At 40.9% G+C, this 24,610-nt stretch overlaps 1 protein-coding gene across 2 annotated transcripts in view; it reads right to left on the reverse strand.

Moving 5' to 3' along the window:
- Nucleotides 1-24,610, reverse strand: part of DNAJC1 (DnaJ heat shock protein family (Hsp40) member C1) — a 157,570-nt gene that overhangs the window by 17,654 nt on the left and 115,306 nt on the right. For both annotated transcript variants that reach the window (XM_088454240.1, XM_088454238.1), the window contains exon 9: nt 2,535-2,654. In XM_088454240.1, coding sequence (XP_088310366.1) covers nt 2,535-2,654 — 120 coding nt within the window. The remainder of the gene's footprint in view (nt 1-2,534; nt 2,655-24,610) is intronic.

The following is a 24,610-nucleotide window of genomic DNA, read 5'->3' on the forward strand; positions in this document are numbered from 1 at the left end:
AGCACATTGTTTTTATTGAGCTTTTTATTCCCAGAGTGCTGCCATCGCTACTAAATCATTGGGACTTGATTTCTTTTGGACGGCAACAGAGTGTTATATACAGTCAGGTGCATAAATATTGGGACATTGACAGAATTTTCATATTTTGGCCTCTATTCACCACCACAATGGCTTTGAAATAAGACAAACAAGATGTGCTTTAACTGCAGACTTTCAGATTTAATTTGAGGGTAATTACATCCAAATCAGGTGAACGGTGTAGGAATTACAACGGTTTCTATATGTGCCTCCCAATTTTTAAGGGGCCAAAAGTAATGGGACAAATTAAACAATCCTAAATCTAACTTTCACTTTTTAATACTTTGTTGGCAATCCTGTACAGGCAATTACAGCCTGAAGTCTGGAACGCATAGACATCACCAGACGCTGGGTTTCATCCCTGGTGATGCTCTGCCAGGCCTCTACTGCAAATGTCTTCAGTTCCTGCTTGTTCTTGGGGCATTTTCCCTTCAGTTTTGTCTTCATCAAGTGAAATGCATGCTCAATCGGATTCAGGTCAGGGGATTGACTTGGCCATTGCATAACATTCCACTTTTTAGCCTTAAAAACTCTTTGGTTGCTTTTGCAGTATGCTTCGGGTCATTGTCCATCTGCACTGTGAAGCGCCGTCCAATGAGTTCTGAAGCATTTGACTGAATATGAGCATATAATATTGCCCGAAACACTTCAGAATTCATTCTGCTGCTTTTGTCTGCAGTCACATTATCAATAAATACAAGGGAACCAGTTCCATTGGCAGCCATACATGCCCACGCCATGACACTACCACCACCATGCTTCACTGGTGAGGTGGTATGTTTTGGATCATGAGCAGTTCCTTTACTTATCTTCTCTTCCCATCACTCTGATACAAGTTGATCTTTGTCTCATCTGTCCATAGGATGTTGTTCCAGAACTGTAATGGCTTTTTTAGATGTTGTTTGGCAAACTCTAATCAGGTCTTCCTGTTTTTGTGGCTCACCAATGGTTTGCATCTTGTGACTCTATATTCACACTTGTGAAGTCTTCTCTTGATTGTTGACTTTGACACATATGCATCTACCTCCTGGAGAGTGTTCTTGATTTGGCCAACTGTTGTGAAGAGGTTTTTCTTCACCATGGAAATTATTCTTTTGTCATCCACCACAGTTGTTTTCCGTGGTCTTCCGGGTCTTTTGGTATTGCTGAGTTCTCCGGTGCGTTCTTTCTTTTTAAGAATGTTCCAAACAGTTGATTTGGCCACACCTAATGTTTTTGCTATCTCTCTGATGGGTTTGTTTTGATTTTTCAGCCTAATGATGGCTTGCTTCACTGATAGTGACAGCTCTTTGGATCTCATATTGAAAGTCGACAGCAACTGATTCCAAATGCAAATGTCACACCTAGAGTCAACTCCAGACCTTTTACCTGCTTAATTGATAATGAAATAACGAGGGAATAGCCCACACCTGTCCATGAAATAGCTTTTGAGTTGATAGTCCCATTACTTTTGGTCCCTTAAAAAGTGGGAGGCACATATTGAAACTGTTGTAATTCCTACACCGTTCACCCGATTTGGATGTAATTACCCTCAAATTAAATCTGAAAGTGTGCAGTTAAAGCACATCTTGTTTGTTTCATTTCAAAACCATTGTGGTGGTGAATAGAGGTCAAAATCTGAAAATTATGTCAATGTCCCAATATTTATGGACCTGACTGTATATATAGATATATATTATATATATATATATATATATATATATATAAAAAAAAAATTACAAAAAGGTGCGCAGTGGATACATAATGATTAGCAAAACTAACCTTCTTTACACTATTATTCGTAGGTTGTAATAACGACATACAGGATACAGGAGAACAAGATGATTCTGATTAACCTCGTTGTCCGATGAAAAACAGGGGCAGCAACAAAACATAGCTATAAAAGTAATTTTTTCATAACAAAAATAAATTATAAAACGAGATCTGTGACGTGACCAAACTATACAAATCTGGTAACGGTTATACTGTATTAAGTATACGGCATGAACTGGCTAACCAGAAAACCGGACGGCATTAAGGGCATTTTAGCCCTTAAAAATCTAATTCATTTTGCTTAAAAACAAAACTAGATAACATGATGCTTTAGAACAATGACGAACACACACATACACACAGAGATAGACTTTTTAAAGCTTGTGATAAAAATAACTTTGTGAATAGAGAGACACTGCCAATTCCATGTTACAGCAGATGTAAGTGGCACTGTTTTTCTGTGATCAGGTTACAGTAGCCTAAACCTCTAAGCACCAAAATCCCCTGTACAGCTGATCAGTTACAGCTGTTAATTGTAGAGCAGGGGACGTGCACACATCTGCTTCTTGCTTACTTAGTTAATGGTTCACTTCTAGAACCTAAAAAGGATTGTGGTCGCTCTGAATAGACAATGTCAGGCCCTATTCTCAGGCTGTCTTTTACACTGCCTGGTTTGTCACTTGCCGCACAATGAGTGAACTCACATCTGCCACTGATCGACCCAATTCGTTTGCAATCTTCTCCCATCGACTAGGGGTGCCTCCTGGGAACTTAACCATACTCCTCGTCAGCAGGCTGAGTTCCTCCTCGTTCCATTCAGGTGCCTGGGTGAGAAACAATTTATAGTTTACTACTTCGAGGAGTATCAAAGAACGTGATCTCTTAATGCAGGAAAAACAGTAATAGAGCTGCATAAAAAAATAATGAAAACAATAACAAACGCTGTGAGGATTATTTAACACCAACCTCTACAAAACTACGTTAACATATAATAATCTAAAAACAACACCTTGAAAACTAAAAGAACACATAGCTCACATTATAACTGACAGCAGTAACCAATACACTTAGGCTTTGAGATTATGTAATATTATGTAAATATTTATGCAGGGAGTTTTTTTTTTAATGTTCATTGCGACTTTATTGTGCCATCAAACACTTGCGATCTAGAGAACGTGAAAACAAAAACAAAACCACCCAAAATATTAAAAAGCATAACCTTTACATATAATCACCTTTTCCTATAATGAACAGGCATGCATCAAGCACTTTCATTACGGAGCCATCAGCACAGAACAACAGTCAGAGGTGCGTGACCCCAGGGACTATCTCCAAAGCTACAGCAAAGCTTTTCCCTGACACTAATCCTCCCTGTCATTCTCCCACTGTGCTCTAACTACGCTGACATCCGCCTGCTGCACTGCAAGCTTAACAGCGCCCTTCCTGACTTCTTTCACTGTCTCCCCTAATCAATGGTTCAAGCGTGCTCTTTTCACCATATCCAAATGGCAGCTTCACTCATAATCAAAGAGCACTGCCCCTGTTAAAGGGCTTCCCGAAAGGCTGTACCATTTGCATTCATTTGCAAAGCAAACTACTTTTATTCACTTTGTTCTGCTATCAGCAATGTTCCCTGAAGCAGATAAATTAGCATAAATACAACCTGCCACTTAAGAGTTGGTAAATAATGGCCAATAGCAGGCAGGATTGTATCAATCATTCTGTTTTGGGCCCACGTGATCCTTTGTTCGTTTAATTTTGAAAACCTCAAATAGATTCACGGTTGTTGGGCTGCGCACGTCGTAAGCATGCAAATGTATGCATGCAACTAAATAGAACATGGCTGCTTCGTTTGTTGGATTCATGTTTACTGGTTTAATTTTTAACAAACCTGAACAGCATTAAGTCTAAAACTGTACGACACATATATTTACAGCTTGAAATGAAAATCTAGTCCTCTTCATCCAAAAATGACGAACAAAAAAAAGTATATTATATATCTAATAAATATATATATTTTTATTTTTTTAAAATCTGTGTATGTGGAGTGGGTGGGTCTGATTTTAAATCCCTTTGCCATGTATTTGTGGGTTCCAAAACAAAAAGTTTGAATCAATTTAAACAATGTCTTGTTACAGTGGCAATTCTAACGGTTTATTTTGAAATCCAAAGCTTAGTATAGTATAAGAGAACTCTAAAGGCTGCAACAAGCTGAAAATAGGGAAAAGCAAAATCCTAAATTCTTGAAGTTATTCTCATGTAGTTATATATAGGCAGAATAAAAATAGAGATGTGTTTTACTTTGTATTGTCTCAAGAGATGCTAGTTTAAGCATCACTGTATATGAGGTAGCCAAACTATGGACAGAACCAATATGGCTGACACCACGGTGTGGCGGTCATGGGTGTGTTGCTTATTCAGTGTACAGATTCTGTAAAATATAGAGTGAACTTTGAAAAAGAATGCAGTTTTGTGTACAAAAGACAGAAACATTGGGTCCTGACTCAAATGGTAAATTATGTTCTGTTACTCATCACCGATAGTAAACAAATTTTTTATTCAAAAGAAACTCCATTCTTAATTTTTTTTTTCTTTTTTTAGATATTATAAACAAATTTATAATATACACGATCACTTAAAGAAAAAAAGCTTCATGTAAATAAAGATTTGCAGAAAGTGTCACTCTCATTACAAAAAAAATTTGCAATGATAAAAATAACTCAAGAACACATCCAGAGCAGCGCAGAGGGTGTAATGATTAGGATTACTGCCTCACAGCACTGATGTCATGGCATGGGTTCGATTCCCACCACGGCCCTATCTGTGCTTGCGTGGGTTTCCTCCGGGTACTCCGGTTTTCTCTCACACTCCAAAAACTATACTGGTAGGTTAATTGTCTCCCAATGCAAAAAATGAACCCTAGTGTGTATGTGTGCGCGCATGTGATAGGGAATATAGATTGTAAACTCCACTAGGGCAGGGGCCAAATATTCTCTGTAAAGCGCTGCGGAATATGTTCGCTATATAAATAAGTGGTAATAATAAATAAATATTAATACATATTAGAATATAATACACTAAAACTAAACTAACTTGTACTTTGGGAACAAAGCACCTAAATTTCACAACAAAAAAAACAAACTGGAAAATTATAATATTGATATGTTTTAGATAAAATTTAAAGGTTTCCTAAACACAAATTTGTCACCAAATATATAATATTCCATTTTTTTGTGCTACATTTAATGCGACCAGTTAACAAAAGTTGTAGTTATACTGTAAACATGGTTGCTAAGCATATGCACATCCCTTATTTGGGACATAGAGCCAGGCCAACAAGACCACCCAAACAAAAAAGAAAAACAAAACAAAAAAACAATTAAAATTGCTAACAACAAGCTTCAGCAGGCCTGCCCCCCTCACCAACAGCACTATACAATACAGAGCTCACTGTGATCTGACTACCGCTAGGGTGGCCCAAGTATGAATGTTTTAATATGGAGCCAATTGTAGCTGTAATGCAAATGAATGCATATGCATACTGCTTTGTTACTTGGAAACATGTGCATGCAATATTACTGAAACATTGGGAAAATAATTAAATCTGTACAGCAGCGTAATGGAGGACACCACATGGTGAGTGGACAGCTGTCGCAGAGTCTCTACTATTCAGATTTTACAGGAAAAGTGTCCAGTTCTTAGATTGAATCTCCACACTGAATACTAAAATGAACGTTCAGAAAAGCTTAGGTACCAAAGGATAAAAATTCATATCATGTCCCTGCTACAATTGTATAAAAAAACACCAAAAAAAAAACCACACACGTAATGGGCAAAATTAAAAGAAAGGAAAATTACTGGAACCGCAATTTCAAAATCAGAGATGATTAAATGCCATCTGTGCCAGCAACACTACTGCCAGAATTGCTTGCCATACAATAGAAGTATATATATATATATATATATATATATATATATATGTCTCTTAATGCTATATTAGTATTTGGGCTTTTTCTTTTATTCACAAGAAGCAAATGGCGGCACTCCATGACTGAATTACTGATTAGTGAGTCTTAATCCTTATATTATATAATATATCTATCTATCCACTATATGGACAAAAGTATTTGGCCACACCTGTTAAGTACTGAATTGGGATGTTTCAATCAGACCCGTTGCCACAGGTATATAATATTAAGCAGCTAGTCATGCAGCCCTACATTTGCAAACATTTGTCTTCATTTGCAAAATGGGTAGTTTTGAAGAGCTCGGTGACTTAAAGTGTGGTACTGTGATAGGATGCCACCCTTGCAATAAGACGGTTCGTGAAGTTTCATCCCTGCTGGATATTCCACGGTCAACTGTAAGTGATATTATTAGAGAGTGGAAGAGTTTAGTAACAGCAGCAACTCAGCCACGAAGTGGAAGACCACGCAAAATCACCGAGCGGCTGAAGAGTTCCAAACTTCCACTGGCATTAACGTAAGCACAAAAACTGTGTGGCAGGAGCTTCATGGAATGGGTTTCCATGGCTGAGCAGCTGAATGCAAGCCTCACATCACCAAGCCTAATGCCAAGTGTCGGATGAAGTGATGTAAAGCGCACCGACACTGGACTGTGGAGCAATGGAAACGTGTATGGCGTGATGAATCGCGCTTATTTGTTTGGCAGTCAGATGAGCGAGTCTGGGTTTGGCGAATGCTGGGAGAAAGTTACCTGCCTAACTGCATTGTGCCAGCTGTGAAGTTTGGCGGAGGAAGGATAATGGTATGGGGTTGTTTTTTAAGGTTTGGGCTAGGCCCCTTATCTCCAGTGAAGGGCAAACTTAATGCTTCAGCATACCAAAACATTTTAGACAATGAGATGCTTCCAACTTTTGTGGCAACAGTTTGGGGGGGGAAGGCCCTTTTCTATTTGCACAAAGCAAGGACTATAAAGACATGGTTAGATGAATTCGGTGTGGAAGAACTTGATTGGCCCGCACAGAGCCCTGACCCCATCCAGCACCTTTGGGATGAACTGGAACGGAGATTGAGAGCCAGGTCTTCTCGTCCAACATCGGTGCCTGACCTCATAAATATTCTACAGAATGAATGGGCACAAATTCCCACAAAACAAAAACACTCCAAAATCTTTTGGAAAGCCTTCCAAGAAGAGTGGAAGCTGTTAAAGCTGCTAAAGGGGGACCGACTACATATTAAAGTATATGTATTTGAATAAAATGTTATTACAGTCCCTGCCGGTGTAATGGTCAGAGGTCCAAATACTTTTGTCCATGTAGTGTATACACACACACCTATATAAATATATTATTTTATTTATTACCAGTTATTCATATAGCGCACACATATTTCACAGCGTTTTACAGAGAGAATATTTATCCATTTACATCAGTCCCTGCCCCAGTGGAGCTTACAATCTATATTCCCTACCACATGCTCACACACATACACACACTAGGGTTCATTTTTGTTGGGAGCCAATTAACCTACCAGTATAATTTTGGAGTGTGGGGGTAAACCGAAGTACCAGGAGGAAACCCACGCAAGCACAGGGAGAATATACAAACTCCACACAGTTAGGGCCGTAGTGGGAATCAAACCCATGGCATCAGTGCTGTGAGACAGTGATGCTAACCATTACACCGTCTGTGCTATATATACATATGTATATATACATATGTATATATACATACATATAGAACAGACTGTGGCATGATGCCTGTATAAACTAATAGACAAGCCCCCTGTCACCTAACGACCGGGAGAAGTATATACATCACCCAGACATACTAGATGGGCATACAACTGACAATGAGATACTATCACTACAAAGACAACAAGTTAGCATACAGAACATAATACTTCCACCTAACATTAAAAACATCTGTGTAATATTGTGTAGGTCCCTCTCGTGTCGAGGCATGGGCTCCACAATACATGTGAAGGTGTCCTGTGGTATCTGGCACCAAGATGTGAGCAGCAGATCCTTTAAGTTCTGTAAATTGTGAGGTGGCTCGGACTTGTTATCCCTGCACATCTCACAGATGCGAGAGCTCTGTCATGTTCCTCAAACCATTCCTGAACATTTTTTGTAGTGTGGCATGGTGCATTATCCTGCTGAACGAGGCCTCTGCCATGAAGGGGTGGTGATAATAAAACTTGGTCTGCAACAAAGTTTAGGGTGGTACAAGTCAAAGTAACTTCCACATGAATGCCAGGACCCAAGAACATTGCCCACAGCATCACACTGCCTCTGCTGGCTTGCCTTTTTCCCATAGTGCAACCTGGTGCCTTCTCTACCCAGGTAAACGATGTAAACACACCCGGCCGTCCAACGGATATAAAAGAAAATATGCAATTTATCAGACCAGGGCCACCTTCTTCCATTGCTCCATTGTCCAGTTCTGATGCTAACGTTCCCATTGTAGTTGATTTGGTGGTGGACAGAGGTCAGCATGGTCACGCTGACCGGTCTGCAGTTATGCAACCCCATTTGCAGCATACTGAGATGCAGTGTGTCTTCTGAAACCTGTCATAGTCATCATTAACTTTTTCAGCAATTTATGCTACAGTATCTCTCTATGGGATAGGACCAGTCTTCACTCCCTAAATGCATCAATGAGTCTTGGGCGTCAGGAACAACCCACAAGACCTGACGTTTTGGAGATGCGCTGACCCAGTCATCTAGCCATCACAATTTGGCCCTTGTCAAAGTTGCTGAGGTCCTTATTCTTGCCCATTTTTTCCTTCTTCCAACACATCAAATTCAAGAACAGAGAGTTCACTTGCTTCCTAATATATCCCAGCCCTTGACAGGTGTCATTGTAGCGAGATAATCAATGTTATTCATTTCACCTGTCAGTGGTTTTAATGTTATATGGCTGATTGATGTATATAGTATGAAGCTACATATTTATATCCAGAAATAAATAACAGTCAAGAGCTTCTCATCACACACATGTACATATTCAGAATTTAACATAAAGAGATCTACAAACAACAAAATATAGAATACAAAGATCCACCAAAATATTTCAAAGAAAAAAATATAAATAGGCAATATTTCAATTTGTGATTCCACTAAAGATAACAAGAAAGACTTAGACAAAGCAGGTGGCACAGACTCCAAACAATAAATCCACAGTTCCTCTGTTAGCAGCAATAATTGTAAGGATTTCCCTGGGTTAGTTATAGGGGGGGGGGGGGGGGGACCCGTTCAACAGGAAAGAAACAGAAATTATCTTATGTCCCATTTGTACAAAACGTGTTGCTACTGTTGTATGAATATGTTGCAAGGCGTTCTAAATAGATGATCTGTGCACCGTTATAAATCAACATAGTAGGAGGTTTTGCCTACATACATAGAACTTTCCACAGTACCTATATACACTATGGGTCAGATTCAAGTAGCTGTGGGTTGTGAGAGAGAGTCTTTTCCTGGGCAAAGCATTTGAATTACATATGGAGAGGCCACCAAGGTCAATTGTTACCACCCAAGATAGGGCTGGCTCCAAGGTTCGGAGCACCCTGTGCCAGCACTACAAATAGCGCCCTCACATCGCGCGCGGCTTGACCAAAAATGGGGGTGTGGTCTAATTAACATAGGCCACGCCCTATGTGCCATTATTTGGAGGCGTGCCCTCATGGCATGCCTCCAAATAATGTCAGGCTAGGGGGAGCCTCACTAGCCGTCAATGAATGGATGCCGCGCACATGAGCGCAGCATCCACTCAGACTCCGAGGACCGGCACCGGCGGTGGGTGTCCCCAACCTCCCGATTTCACCACCAGTAGGACAGTACTGTCCCGCTGAAATCAGGATGTTGGGGGGGGGGGTGCACCCTCTATGGGTGGCGCTCCTGTTCGACCACACTGGTTGAACACCTCTAGAGCAGGCCCTGCCCCAAGGCCAATTACTGCACAGAGTTTGCCTCAAGTTTTGCTACATCTATACACTTTACATGTGGAGGTCTGATGTTTAAATGGTTTTAATTTTTATTACATTTATGGTAACTATGCTGGTTTCAATTATCAATTTAGTAAATATTGGATAGTACTATTCTTCCAGCTCTCTAATTCTTTCTAAGTTAATAAAGTGCCATTGCACTCTGGACTCTAGTCTGTATATTGGCATAAGGAATTGCATTTATTACCAAGGCCCTTCCCAGGGGGAAATTCAATTGTTTTTTTTTGGGTGGCGACAATTACTAGGCTCCCGACGGAGCAAACAATTATTTGGGCGCCCATTAATTAACATGCCCAAAAGTACTGGGTTTAGCTGCGTAAAGTAGCTAAATCAGTCTAAAGTTCTGGTTTGGACGCCCAAACCACAGTCTTTTCGCACACTTCCCAACTCAGGAGGCTGCGAGCAGAAATGTTGGCGCCGGCGGCTCCCACACCCAAATGGAGCAATAATTGAATTACTCCGACGGGCATCCATTAGTTAAGGCGCCTCAAAAAAACAATTAATTCCCCCCTAGAAGTTTGTATTATATGTATTGCAGACCTAGTGATTTATCGATATCCAAGACCAAGAGGTTTGTATTTCAAGTAGCTTTTATTCTTCTTTATTCTGTTCCAGGCCCATAATAACTTTCCACCAGAGCCAGGAGTTTCTCTAGTCAGAAAAAAAAGGGAGATTCCCTCCACCACACTGCACCAATATCAACAAAAATACTTGAATCCTACATGATAATAGAAATTCACAGGTATTAGTTACATACATTTGCAAATATATGAATAAGCGCCAGGCCAGCGTCAAGGCTCCTCTATACTGGCATCCCTAACATTAAGGGGCTCACGTTTTCAGGGCATCACCACTTAATTCACATAGATACTTTTTTATCACCTTTCTATTTGTTTGTTTTTAATTTATGTCATTTTAATTCTTCCTCATTTTATTAACACTTATTGATTATCTTTACACATCTATACTTTACACTTCACTATCACCTTTTGTCCCCTTTTCGTGTGATGCCCCGGGGATGGTCGTTGGCTGGAATTTTTTGGGGTACCCTGCTCCTCGGACGTGAACCCCTTAATGTTAGGGACGCCAGTATAGATTAGCCTTGACACTGGCCCGGCGCTTATTCATATATTTGCAAATGTATAACTAATACCTGTGAAATTCTATTATGTAGGAATCAAGTATTTTTGCTGATTTTTCTGCAGTGTGCTGGAGGGAATCTCCCTTTTTTTTCCTGTGGTTCAGTGTAAACCCCGCCCTTTACAAGCACCTGTGCAATGTCATTAAGCTGATGTGAGCAACCACCATACTTTTTGTTTGCAGTTTCTCTAGTCAGCCAATAACGATATACACGAGCAGCAAGCTAAAGGCGGTGGCAGACACAGTGGCTCCTGCTGGTCTGACGTTGTGGAAGGGTTGTCTGAGCTTAAGTGATGGGAGCTGTCAATAGCAATTTGTCATCCTGAGACCCAGTGAAATGCAGCTGGTTTATGTTACGTTGGCGAATGCCTTCACGCCACAACTTGCTGTAGGTGAAGTGCAGAATGGCTGAATCAGCATGGATGGCCCAGAGCTGAATGTTACATACACCTGTCCCTATCATGAGGAAAACCTGATCACTGTGTAATGTTCATTAACTCCCAGTTAAATGTATAGTTCTGCTTCTCATTACTAAGGACCTAGCGCTCCTCAGTGGGTGGGCTGTTGCACCATTGCAAAGAGAAAGTTAACATGCACAACACAGTAGTTTGTAAAACATGGTAATTCACAAAATGGGATGTATAAAAAAAGGTCGACAGGTACATGTCAACTTGCTCACAAATATAAGAATGTTGAAACTAGGGTTAGGCTGCAAACAGGAGAGTTATGGTGCATACACACGGTCAGATTTTTCCTTCAGATCTGAACAATAACGATTTAAAAATCGTTCAGTCGTTTATATCTGAAGGAAAATCTGACATATGTGACATGGCTGAATGATGGACGATGAACGTTCCCGTTTGTCAGATAACGATATCTGACATCTGATGTATTTGCAGTCAGACTTGGACGATTCCATTCATTTTAATGCAGTCAAAAATCGTTCAAAACTTTGGTAAAATCGTTCAAATCGTTCATCTGACAAATCTGACCGTGTGTATGCTCCATTAGGCTGCAGAGGGTTAGGGTCAGGGACTAGAGGGAGAGTTAGGCTACAAGGGGTTATGGTTGGGCACTAGAGGGAGGGTTAGGAGTAGGGATTAGGGATAGCAGAATAGTTACCGGAATGCCGGAGGACTGACCCGGGAGTGACTGTCACATGACCGCCAGAAGCCACTGCAGCTACCCAAAGCAAATAATTCACCAGGGACGATAGGTTGACATTCTGATGTCAACATTTCACACCGTCTACATAAGGAATGCAGACATTATGTCCATTTCGACATGATAATCATATGATACCGCACCCCACAAATGACATTAGGGCGAGTTAGGGCTTATGATGATATAGGAGGGAAGAAATTAATTGGTCTATATTATTTCATATGACATCAGCAAAGTGACAACCGGACGGGGTAAGTGGATTAGGGTTGGGGATAGCCACACAGTTTATCAAATTCTGGGAAAGGAGTCTAAGGAATAATTCATATGCGCTCACCTTATGATCTCATAATTTTATTATCAGTTATTTACAGTATATAGTGCGTACACATTCTGCAGCAGTTTACAGAGATTATTTGGCCCTGCCCCAGTGGAGCTTACAATCTATATCCCTAACCAACCAGAATATTTTTGGAGTGTGGGAGGAAAGCGGAGCACTCAGAGGAAACCCACGCAAGAACGGGGAGAACATACATACAAACATACATACATGACGCATGAAGGGGCACAGCCATTTTAATGACAAAATTTATATAAATGAGAATATTTATTAATAATTGTTGACCCTTACGGATTACAAGAGTAACCAGTTAATACTGCCTCGGGTAATCCCATTATCTGGCACCTTTTAAAAGATTTTGAATAATCATTTTGAAAATTTTAATCGGCAGGGGCCTCCCACATATATCTTAATCCGGCTCTGGGTGGCAGAAATATGCTGTTTTTATATACTAATTATTATTCCGTTATAGGTTTACAGTATCTTGCCAAGTACTTTCTTTAAAATAGAACAAGAATTGTTATTTGCAATGAGTGTGATCAATGTAATTTACAGCTACCAGCGATCACGTTAAGTGATACCTAGTAAAGTTTTAAAGGCCCCACAGGATACTCCTCTCCAGAGACTGTAGGAGGTGGTAGTTTGACTGGAGGCAGTTCACCTGTCAAACTACAAAGCAGGTGTCTGAAGGCGGGCACAGGGAGCACTTAAAAAAACAAAAACAGTTTACAGATGTAAGAGGATACAAAACGTTGAGTAATCCCGTAGTGACTAAACTACACTCTGTTTAGCCAGTTGCCAGCTATTCCTCACTTCCCACGCTGAGTTACCATTGGAGGAGCTAAGCTATATACAATTAGGCTTATGTAACCAACATTAACGGTTTCCTGAGCTCTAAGGTGGCCAGCAGTTGTGCAAGGTCCCAATATAAGGCTTATTAGTGTGGTATTCAAGAGAGGACACCAGAGCGATGCAGCTTTCAGGCCTTGTCTGTGCATTCATCTGCTTACATTTACTGCCATCAGTATATATCACCAGCAGGTTCTGTGTACACAATCAGAAAGTCTCCTTTATCACAGTAGGATGAGATACTAGGAGTCACTAAAAGTGCTGGCAGAAGAGAAAACGGGAAGTGTTTGGTGTTCTCAATGTGTGCTTGGAGATCGGAGAAAAAAAAATGTTGAGAAGACAGACGGGATATAGATAATGTGGATGAGGATGAGACACTGGCATATCTATGGGTGCAGATGGGTCTCTGAATGACCCTGCACACACTGAGTAGTGGGCATCAGCGCCATTTTCACAGAGATATTGCCCATGTGCAGAAAACTGTGGCACAGTGACAAAAGGTTTTTGCCACATGCACTGGTTCCAGGTTGGGGAACCCCAAAGAGATTATACATGGGCCCCTACTCTGTTAAAATGCCCGCATGCCGTATTTATAAAAGCGAATTATAAATTTATAAGTATTTTTTTTTTTTGTCCATAAAGTGACTCTGCAACACGATCACGGTCAAGGTAATAACAAGGAGCCAGGCAACTTCCAATCTTGTACCTCAGTGGTGCAGGTAAATCACAAACAGCAGGTGCACAGTAGTCAGGATAGAACAGAACACAAGAACTATTAGGGGAGGATATGAGCTTGCGGTCTCATGATTACGTAGCATCACCAGGCATGGCAGAGGTTACATGAAGCTTAAAGTCAGGAACGCTCACCTCCTGGTAGACCAATTTCAGCCTGGGCTGTTGTCATGCATTATGACTTTCACACCTAATTATAAGAGGAAGGGATGGAGCAATTATAGCCCTTTGCTATAATGTAAAGTGCTTTAAGTCCTATTGGAAGAAAGCTACAATATAAATGTTTATTAATAAAGATGTCTGCAAAGCAATAATCGATTTGATTATCTTTCCAAGCCACATCCCTTACAGATAACAGCTAATAGGTGGGGTGTTTAAGGGAAGCGTGAAGCAAAGACTTGTGACTGATTGCAGGAGTTACCCAAGCCTTGGCACTGGCAGATGGACCTGGCTTAGTACAGCTAGTGACCACTCTCCTATCATCTTTTCCATCTTTCCTTTGGAACATTTCCAGGAGTAGCTAGACTGGCCAGGGTGGCTTGCAATGATAACAAGTTACTCATCTGCAGCCAAAGTGATGTCAACAAATCAGACCCGTCATCATCATTGTACCTGCCCGATGTAAACAAACCCTCCACACAAAACATGTTAGAAGTCCATTAAAGAACGGCTTCAAAAGCTACAAGCTCCATGATCTGGGCAACTATACATGTTCCTGCTAAAGTCACTTGGCATAGACGGACTACTTCTGCCCTGAAGCGCTGCTGATGAGTCTCTACAGAGAGAATCGGCTCATGATCGGAGCATTGACTTTATTATACTTCCCTGCGCCCACTACTGCCAATCTGACGAAAGCTGCTTGCATATCCCCAATAAACAAGGTGGCAAGATAGACTGTCCATAAGGAAATAATTTATATATATATATATATATATATATATATATATATATATATATATATATATATATATATATATATATATATATATATATAGCACTATATAATCGCTAAATGCTAGGCAGCTGTGTTCCTGGCGTTTACCGGCAAGATACAGGGATGTTTAATTCACAAGCGCTAAATACCGCTTTTCCACCAAAAGCCAGAATAAACATTTGGTACTGGTGTAACATAGATCATCATTGCCCCCCCTCTGAGCACATTGTTGCTGTTTTTTTCTTTTCTCCACGACACATTAGTGGTGTGAAGTTGGAAAGGACACAACTTTTTCCTGTGTGTCCATATCAATCCCACACTGTGTCAAAAAACCTGTGTGCAAGGTCAGCCCTCTCTCATAGGTAAGGATGATTGCTAGGGAGGCAGACAAGAGTGTCCATTTATTGGAAGATAGTTCAGGGCATGCGCATTAAGGCCCCCATACACGGTGCGATGGCACCGTGCGAGGCGACAGGGGATCCATCGATCCATATCTGGTGGTCCGGACACAAGGTGCGATCGGTTGACTGACCGCCCGATATGCCGGCTCCCCCTTCTCTCACCCGCATAGCAATCCACGGGATCGCACATCGCATCCCCTGATCTTATAGTACTGCAGAAAGATCAGGGGGTGCGATGTACGACCCCACGGGAGCGCGCTCGGCCCGACATCAGGGCCATACACTGTGCGATATAGCAGGCAAATCGCACCAGTCGGATCGCCAGCTTTATCGCCCTTGTATGGGGGCCTTTAGTCTCTCCGGTTTCTTTATACAATTCATAAAATGTATAAAAAAATCTATTGTTTGGTGTGTGGCGATGTTTGCAGACATTTTGCAGTAAGGAAGCAGAACACTGGAAGGCCACTGTGCCCAGCTGCTGATAAAAACAGGACATACAAACATCTGTGTACAATGATCCGCCATGCTTTATCAAATAGTTTTCTTTAGGGAGTTCCAAGGCCACTAAATCCTTCAGATTTCAACACCTAATTCCTGTGACACACTTTGAAGGTTTTGTTCAAAGAGTGTTTGATCTGGACTGTCTCCAGTTCACAATCATTAACCATTTACTTATCATTCACCAGGAGAATCAGCAACACTTGGAAAAGTTTAGAGCTCTCCTGACAAACTTTCCTGTTGCTGAATAGTACATTGTAAAGTGGCCTTTCATTTGCTGTCAGAAGGACATTATACTGGTTTACAGTTGCTTTAGACAATTTCTAAACTTCTGATTAAAACATTTTAAGAGCTGCTTTGCTAATGTTGACATTGGTCAGGAAAATCCACCATTTCTCTACTGCTGATGCAAAATGTAAATTTTGTAATCGCTTTATTAAAGTGGTTAAGTTTAATTAGTATGTGTGTTGTCTTAAACATACATTAACATGTGAAATATACATTTAACGCACTATTATTTGCAGAGAGTACACCATAGTTGTCCACTTTCCAGGAGACTCACAAATTTAGGGGAGTTCTCCCATCTCCTGGAATAGTGTACAACACTCCCCTACTTCATCTGAGATTTGCACTAGTTACTAGTGTTATCACGCCCTCCCGATATAATGCAGCAAATCACGGCAACACATCACAGAGCGGCAATGACAAGATTCGTAACCCCAGGAGGACAGATAGGCTAGGCGGGTAAATATGGAATACAAGTGGAGGTAAGTGAGGGTGGCATAGAGATTACCTGTCACAGTAATACTTACACTGTTTTGTCAGAAGCCAATTATCAGTAATACTTTGGAGTGGAGAAACCCGTAGCACATGAATGGGTAGTACATACAAACTCCACACAGAATCTACTGATAATGGTACCAATTACAAGAGATGGAACGCACTGGTAGACATAAGTAAGACAAAGATATTAGACGCAAATCAGTTTTTGGTGCAGAGATTAATAAAGCCTCAACACATAACAAGTGTTCAAACGCTCGTGTTATAAAAAGAGTTGTCACGAACATTCTGGTATAATAATCAGCCATTTCAATGCTACACAATTCATCTACAATGGGAAATGAGGCTGCAAGTAGCGGCCAGTAATAAATATACTATTTTTCTCACAGATCGAAGAGAGTCTTAAGTGCTCAAAGACACAGGGGTTCAAGTGGTCTTAAGAGGACTAATAACGATCATTCTGACTGAAGAAAAGTATAGATCTCATCAATAAGTCATGCATTAATGCTGTAATGACTAGTCTTCCAGTATCCCTAGTCCTGTCATGTGGTGCATCAGAACCGGTAAGTAACCAACCCTCACTCAAAGGTTCCAGTCCATATAACCAAGCTCTATGAGCTAGAATTCTCTCTGTGGTCATCGCCACTTGTGGTGGCCCTTCAAAGGAGAAATAGTGCATGCGGTTTGCACTTTGGGGTTCATATAAATGGGCAACTAAATGTGAATCATCTCTTTGGTAAAACTACATACACAAATATGCAACATACATATGAATGAGAGAGTGAGTGATAGTGTATACATAGTACTCTTCATAACTATTATGCTACAGATGGTTAACATACAATACAATACAGAATAAGGTAAGAAATTGTACTTAGAGAAAGAAAGGTGGGAAAGTTGCCTGAGATAGCACTAGTCCATGCATGATGGAATACCATTCTAACAGAGCAGTGGAAACAAATACTTTGAACAAAGGCCAGAAATACATGAGGCAGTTAGCAGGTTATTTATAAAGAATTATAATAAACAGAGAAATTGTTCTAACATTTAAATGTTTATATGTAATAGCTGCACTTATAAAACAATGAAAAGGGATAGGCTTAGTAGAGTTTTAAGCTACTCCCTAGGGTCAACAGGCAAATAAGTAATTGGAAAATTCTATATAAACAGAAGTCTTTTGAGGCAATAATGACTGGGAATACAGAGCACGAGATAGTATATATGGATATATGCCAGGTAGCAGTAAATGTAAGTGCACATAATATATATGTACACACATGTAATGACATGGGAGCTTTTTATTGTTTATTATGTGAAGCCCCATAACCAAAAATGCAAAAAAAAATAAAAATTTACAAATACATGGTTTAGCCATGGGGGTTCTTGTCTCCTCCTGCTGTACCTTCAGTCGCCCACAGAACCCTCCCTCTCTCTTTCCTCCTTTGAGGTCCATATTATATACACCTTTTGCACCCTATTCATATTTAAATCGTGGCCATATACCATCACACTGGTTCCTCATCCCACTTTCAACAATTTTGCTATCTGGCTACTCTCCCTCCCCCCCCCTCTGACCTTCCCTTTATCAACCTGCAAGATTTCAACATCCATCACAGACAACCCCATGGATGCTGCTTGTAAACTGCTACATCTCTTACTTCCTCCTTTGACCTGACCCAATGAGCCTTCTCTCCCTCTCACTCTAGCGGTCACTTGCTGGGTTTATAGTTTTCACGCACTGCTGTGAACGCTCTGACTTCCCACTCCCTTTTTCAACCACCATCTTCTCTAGTTTGGCCACCACCCCATCTTTCAAGGTTACTCCCACCAAGTGCAACCTTGATGCTCTTGACTCAGTCTTTCCACCTCCTCTCTCAAGATCATCTCTCCCATCTCCTGCACTGAACAAGCTGTTTCACTGCACAATTCCACCCTCACGTCTGCTCTTGATTTTGCTGTCCTACTGTTACCCTTAGACTTCGTCATTCTCCTCCCAAACCCTGGCTTTCAAGATTAATTTGCTAATTCCAGAAGTGTACCCGACCAGCTTAACAATACTGGAGGAAGTCGCTCACTCAAACAGACTACCTCCACTTCAAATTTATGCTTTCATCATGCCAAACAATCGTTCTTAAAATCACTAGTCTCCTCCCAGTCTTCCTACCCTTGCTGCCTCTTTGCCACTACTAATTCCATCCTATGTCCCCCCCACTCCTTTCATACCCGCTCTGCCCTGACTTTAGCACCTACTTCACTACCAAAATTGATGCCATTCATAAGGGCACTCCACCAGCCTCCTCCTTTTGCACCTATTTACCTCTAATCTGGCCTGCCATCCATTCTGACTCTCCCCCACCACTGCCCCCTTGCTCCTATCTCCTCTGCTCCCTCCTCTCTGCCTACACTCCCTCAAACAAGCTCTTGGTCTCACCTATCCTGAAGAAACAGTCTCTCAACCCTGACTCTCTAACTACTGCTCACGTCTCTCTCCTTACCTTAGCCTCCAAGCTGCATTAAAGTATTGTCTATCTGCACCTTACCACATTTCTATCCACCCACTCCTTTCTTGACCCTCTTCAGTCTGATATTCAACCCCTCCATTGAAAATGCCCTCACCATGGCCACTACTTTTTATATTCTATGATCGGTCTGCTGCCTTTGATGCTGTCTATTACCCTCATATCCTTCCCTTCCCCCATTTCTTTGGTCTCCGCATCTCTCTTGGTTCTTCTCCTACCTCGCCAATCATGCCTTCTCTCTCTCCACCTCCCCTTCTTTCCCCCTACTGGTTGGTGTCCTCCAAGGATCTGTTATTGGTCTTCCTCTATTTCCCGCTCTACACTACATCCCTTGGAAATCTCAACAGCTCCTCTGTCTCCAGTACCATCTCTACGTGGACGAATATGAAATCTAACCCTCATTCCCTGACATTATTTCCTCTGTCCTCTCTCCTATCTCTAATGGGCTCTCTGCCATTTCATACTTTATGTCCTAGCACTTCCAGAAACTCAAATGGCCAAGACAGAACTCCCTGTTGTCCTCACTTCCAAGGTCAGTCTCTTCTGTCCCCCAAAGTCTGTTGCCTTGGTGTCATCCTCGACTCTGTTCTCTCTCCCCCCCACATTCAGGCCAACTCTAACTACTGCCGCCTCCACCTATATAACATCTCTAGGATTCGGCCTTTCATCACGCCAGATTTAACTAAAGCCCTTAAACATCCATCTTGACTACTTCAATCGTCTTCTTTCTGGTCTCGCACCATTATACTAAATGTGCTGCCCATCTCATTTTAATCCGCCATACGGCATCTGCTTCTTCCCTATGCAACCTCATTTTCTCTGGCTACTAAAACCTCTAAACAATCAAGATTCAACTCCTCATCCTTTTATACTACATACTTTATAGCGTCATCTCTATCCACACTCACCCCCTCTCTCTTCTCTTCTCACTGCTGCATCACCTCTACTCTGGTAACCTCCTCCCATAATCGGTTTCGAGATTTCTCACGCAGTGCCCCCTCCTTTGGTAATATAAACCCGCTGACTTTCTCCACACTGCTTGGAGCGTTACCACCTTCAATAAATTGTTAACTAGTGATAATATAAGTGTGAATAGCAAGATGACAAAAACAGATCAATAATTTGTTTTCCTCTCCTTTGGATAATGCAATGTGTATGTATATGTGTTTGCGTTATAGTGTAATCACTCTCCAATCCTATTCTCCGTGCTAAGCCTGCAAATCATAAAGCATAACACCACACAGCAATACGTGTGCACTGCAGGCCACAGATTTGCTTTCCTTACTATTCTGTTAGTAACAAACGGTCAGTAGATGTTATGGGAGTATGTTCTATCCTTGGCATATGTGTGCAGATCTGTGGCCAGATCAACGATACTAGCTCTGTAATGAAGGGAGGATAATAAGCTCAAATTTATTGAATGTATAACCACAGGTATATGCACAGAACTCCACCGTCATCAGCATAGCAGCAAGAATCGGGATATACCTTCCTACTGTGCCAGCAGTGGGGACTAAGTACTGACATAGATAGTCCTGCAAAATCTGAACTGTTCAATAAGAATTAGGACTGTTTTCAGACAGTGCCACTCTCTCCAAATACCATTTATTTTACTTTAAAATCCTTTTGTTGAATCCAACACATATTGTATGTCAACCATAGAAAAAAAGTCATACATGGTAAAATAGTCACAAAAGCAAAAAATTGCAACATAAGCAGTAAAAGAATACTAACGGCTATGTATCTCAATATGGAACATGTTTGGGGCATGGCAGATCCAAATGAGGTTCAGCCAGATTCAGAGAGTAATATAAAAGATTACAAGCACTCTTCCCTCACTGCCAACAGCAGCACCAAACCTATGGGTTTGGCTGCTCATTTGGGTATTAGGACAGCTTCTGCAGCAATGTTTATAAACCTTGTCCATGTTCTGCAATGATTTGTACTGTAAGTCACTTTTTTCTTGTTTTATTCATGCTGTTTCTGTTTATGGACCCCTTCTGGCCCCATATAAAGGATGATGATAATAATAGTAATAGTAGTAGTAGAACTCATTTGGGGTACAATAAAAAAAAAAAAAAAAACTAACCAAAAAAATACAACAAATAAGGAGCATTTGGTAAAATATATCAGCAATATAAGCATACTTGTCTGTATCCTGAAATTAGGTCCCTTTCTGGTATATAGAGCAGTGGTTCCCAAACTTTTTTGGCTTATGGCACCGTAGAGTATCAGCATTTTTTCCACGGCACCCCTGAGCCAAAAGTTTCTTATTGAGAAGGTCAGAAAAAAATTAAATGAAGTAAATTGTGCTTCTATGTTACCCTTAGGTTCTGTTATGTGGTGGCTGACAGGGCTGCACTTCTTTTTGTCCACACATTCTTTGATTGGCAGCCATAAAGCACTGGTTTTGCCTATCACACCAAATAAAATTCATTTTATTTGGTACTGGACCACCAAACCAAAGCACCCCTGCAAATGCCCTGAGGCACCCCAGGGTGCCACAGCACACAGTTTGGGAACCACTGATATAGAGGCTTTCCATAAGATGAACCGTACCTATCCCTTTTCTAGTCACCACATACTAACCTCCCAACACTACATTAATATGCCCCAATCTTCAAATTATATTAATAAATCCCACTGCCAACGCTCTTACTTGCTCTGTAGAATGTTGGGAGAGTGAATGGATGGAGGGGAAAGGTGATCAAAGTTGAGTGATTCCTGGGTAGGGGCTAGCTAGACACTTTAAACACATTCATATGGCCTTGTGGATATGACCATAGCTTTTCCCATTCATTTAAATAAAAATGTATTAATAACTGTCAGTGTGGAATTAAACACCCATCACCCTGCCCAAATTCCTCAACGTGCCCTGGACAGTCCTCATTAAAGCAAGTTGACAACAAGTATTGGATCACTCAGCTATAGCAGATGTGAGCCCTAGAGTAGACAACTTAGGCTGGTTCTCGAAAGGAACCAAGAAACCAGGTCATTGGGTCCAACTGTCACAGTGGAACCAGCCCAGGCTGGTCAGAGGTTACAGCCTCTATGCGAACACATACCAATAAATAAAATGGGTTGTCTGGAGACTATGATCGATTATGGTTTTCTGGTAGGTTAATTACTTATCTTGGACTTATGCCAAGACAAAAGTATTTTTTTTTTTAATTCTCATCCTACTGGACCTCTTGATACCATGAACAGAATTCTCAGTAAAATACCTCTTGCATTTGGGCAGCCACATTGTGTCGGCTGCCATCTGCCAACTACTGGAGACCACCAATCACTTTGTTACCCATCTACCCTCCACTCTTTACAGATACATTTTCCAAGTAGGTTGGTCACCAAATTTTTTCATTACCCTTTTGAATCTTCTCCAGAGCCCCCTTCCCCCCCACCTTTCCATATTTATGCTTGCAGCTGTGTAAATTACTTAAAATAAGTCACTTTTGTAAGTTGTGCTATAAGATCAAGATGCGACTTTAGCGTTTCAAACGCAAGCAGCGTATCACTTATTTATCACAATGGTGGGTTCTCATGGTCTGAACTTCTGATAAGCCACTTCTAGCTCATTTATGACGTAACTATGTAAGGAGCAAGTAGTCAATGAGAAATTTGCTTTTGCAGATTGCAGTGTCCCCCCTGATCCCCTCTAAGGAATATTGTCTGTGATGATAATTTGTTTTTTACATTCAACTCTCCATCAGACTATGGGGTCAATCCAATGGTTTGCGAAGGGTGTGAGTTGCCACAGCGTTAAAACGCCGCAATGGCACCGCATCTCGTACACCTCTCTAAGGCTGAATTTGCACAATTTTGCTCTGAGCCCTAGGACTCACACCCGCGAGAGCACCGCAGAGAATTGGATTGAGCCCAAAATCCTGAATTCTATAGCTCTAACATTACATTTCCATTCAGAGAGGAGGTGACCTCGAATGATCTCTTCCTCCCCATGCAGGAAGTCTTCACAAATGCTATTACTCTAAATAAATCATGAACTGCTACAATGCAGTGTTTAAAACAAATACATTCAAATGGGCAGGAGCAGAACAGAAATGACCAAATGCAAACAAGTTACTGCAAGCAAATTCCTTGTTTCATCCCATACGTAGCTCTTTCATAATTTCAGGTGTGCTCTTATCCTTTGAATACTAATATGAAACTCACAGACTTCATGCTAATAGTGCAGGATGAAAAACAACATTTGCACTGCAATGCAGTTCTCCATTTCAAAGAATGGGCTTATTAATGACAGTAAATAGTTCAAAGGGATTGGAAAGATCGACCCTTGAAGTTTGAAACATGCTCATTTTTATCATGACTTGTTGATGGAGCTCTACCATTACAGTGAGCCTAAATAACGGTCTAACGCGGAGAAGTGGGTCCTGCTTACATGTATCTCCTGGTTTTCATCAGAACAAGCAGATTTCAAACTAGAAATTTGTAAGTTACGTAACCAATACAGAACATTAAATTCTATTTAAAAATAAATGTGAATGTTCAACAGAGAACACACAGGAATTTGACATAATCAGATAATGATTGATGGAATACAGAGGAGAGATTGTATACAGTAAAGATGATGCTAGGAGATCAAGGGGACAATTGGTAATATGAGCTTGACAAAAATCTTTGGGAAATGGCGAAAATGAGGAGTAGGTTGGGGGGGGGGGGGGGGGAGTCGCAACTATGTTGAAATTAAAGTTAGATGAGTGATATGCAAAAGGCCCCTTGTTTAAAGTTCTTATAGGAATGAGAATAATTAAGTTAGACATTGAAAATCACTGCAGAATGTAAAAACACAGATAAAAGTTTATTACAAGCTGTATAAGCACTATTTCTCTTTATTACGTAGCTGAAACAAAACAAACAGAACAGCTATTTGCTTTCTGAATAACAAGGACAGTGCTAAAAATTGATATCTTAGTAGAGGTACTGGAATGCACAGTGACAAGTTGGCTGGAAAGCTACATGGCTGTATACAACAAAATAAACAACAGCCAGCACAGTCATTCAGTGATCTTTAACCAGATATGGTATAGGAGGTTTGGTGTTGAAATCCCTTGCATGGAATGTCCTGAATGTATGTGTAAGCAGTGATCGCACTTATACGCTATAATTTACCCCATAATGGCTGCCAAGGACCCACTATTAAAAAATAAGTGGGTCAGTGAGAATGCGCTACAGTGTCCAGCCAATAGACATTCACAGCTATAAATGTGTGTGTATATATGTAGTGTTCATTCTAGCACCCTGCACCACCTGTCACAACCCGTGCAGTTCCTCTTTCCTGTCTAGGGTGTCGCTCTCTGCTCTGGTGCTAGAAGCACCAGAGCAGAGAGCGACACCCTAGGCAGGAAAGAGGAACTGCACGGGTTGTGACAAGTGCTAGAATGAAGACTAACATAAACATATAAGAAATGTCCTCACAATAGGGAGGAATAATCCCACTTTCT

The sequence above is a fragment of the Taudactylus pleione genome, unplaced genomic scaffold (genome assembly GCF_031769625.1).
Source record: "Taudactylus pleione unplaced genomic scaffold, aTauple2 ptg000610l, whole genome shotgun sequence".
Classification (NCBI taxonomy): Eukaryota; Metazoa; Chordata; class Amphibia; order Anura; family Myobatrachidae; genus Taudactylus; species Taudactylus pleione.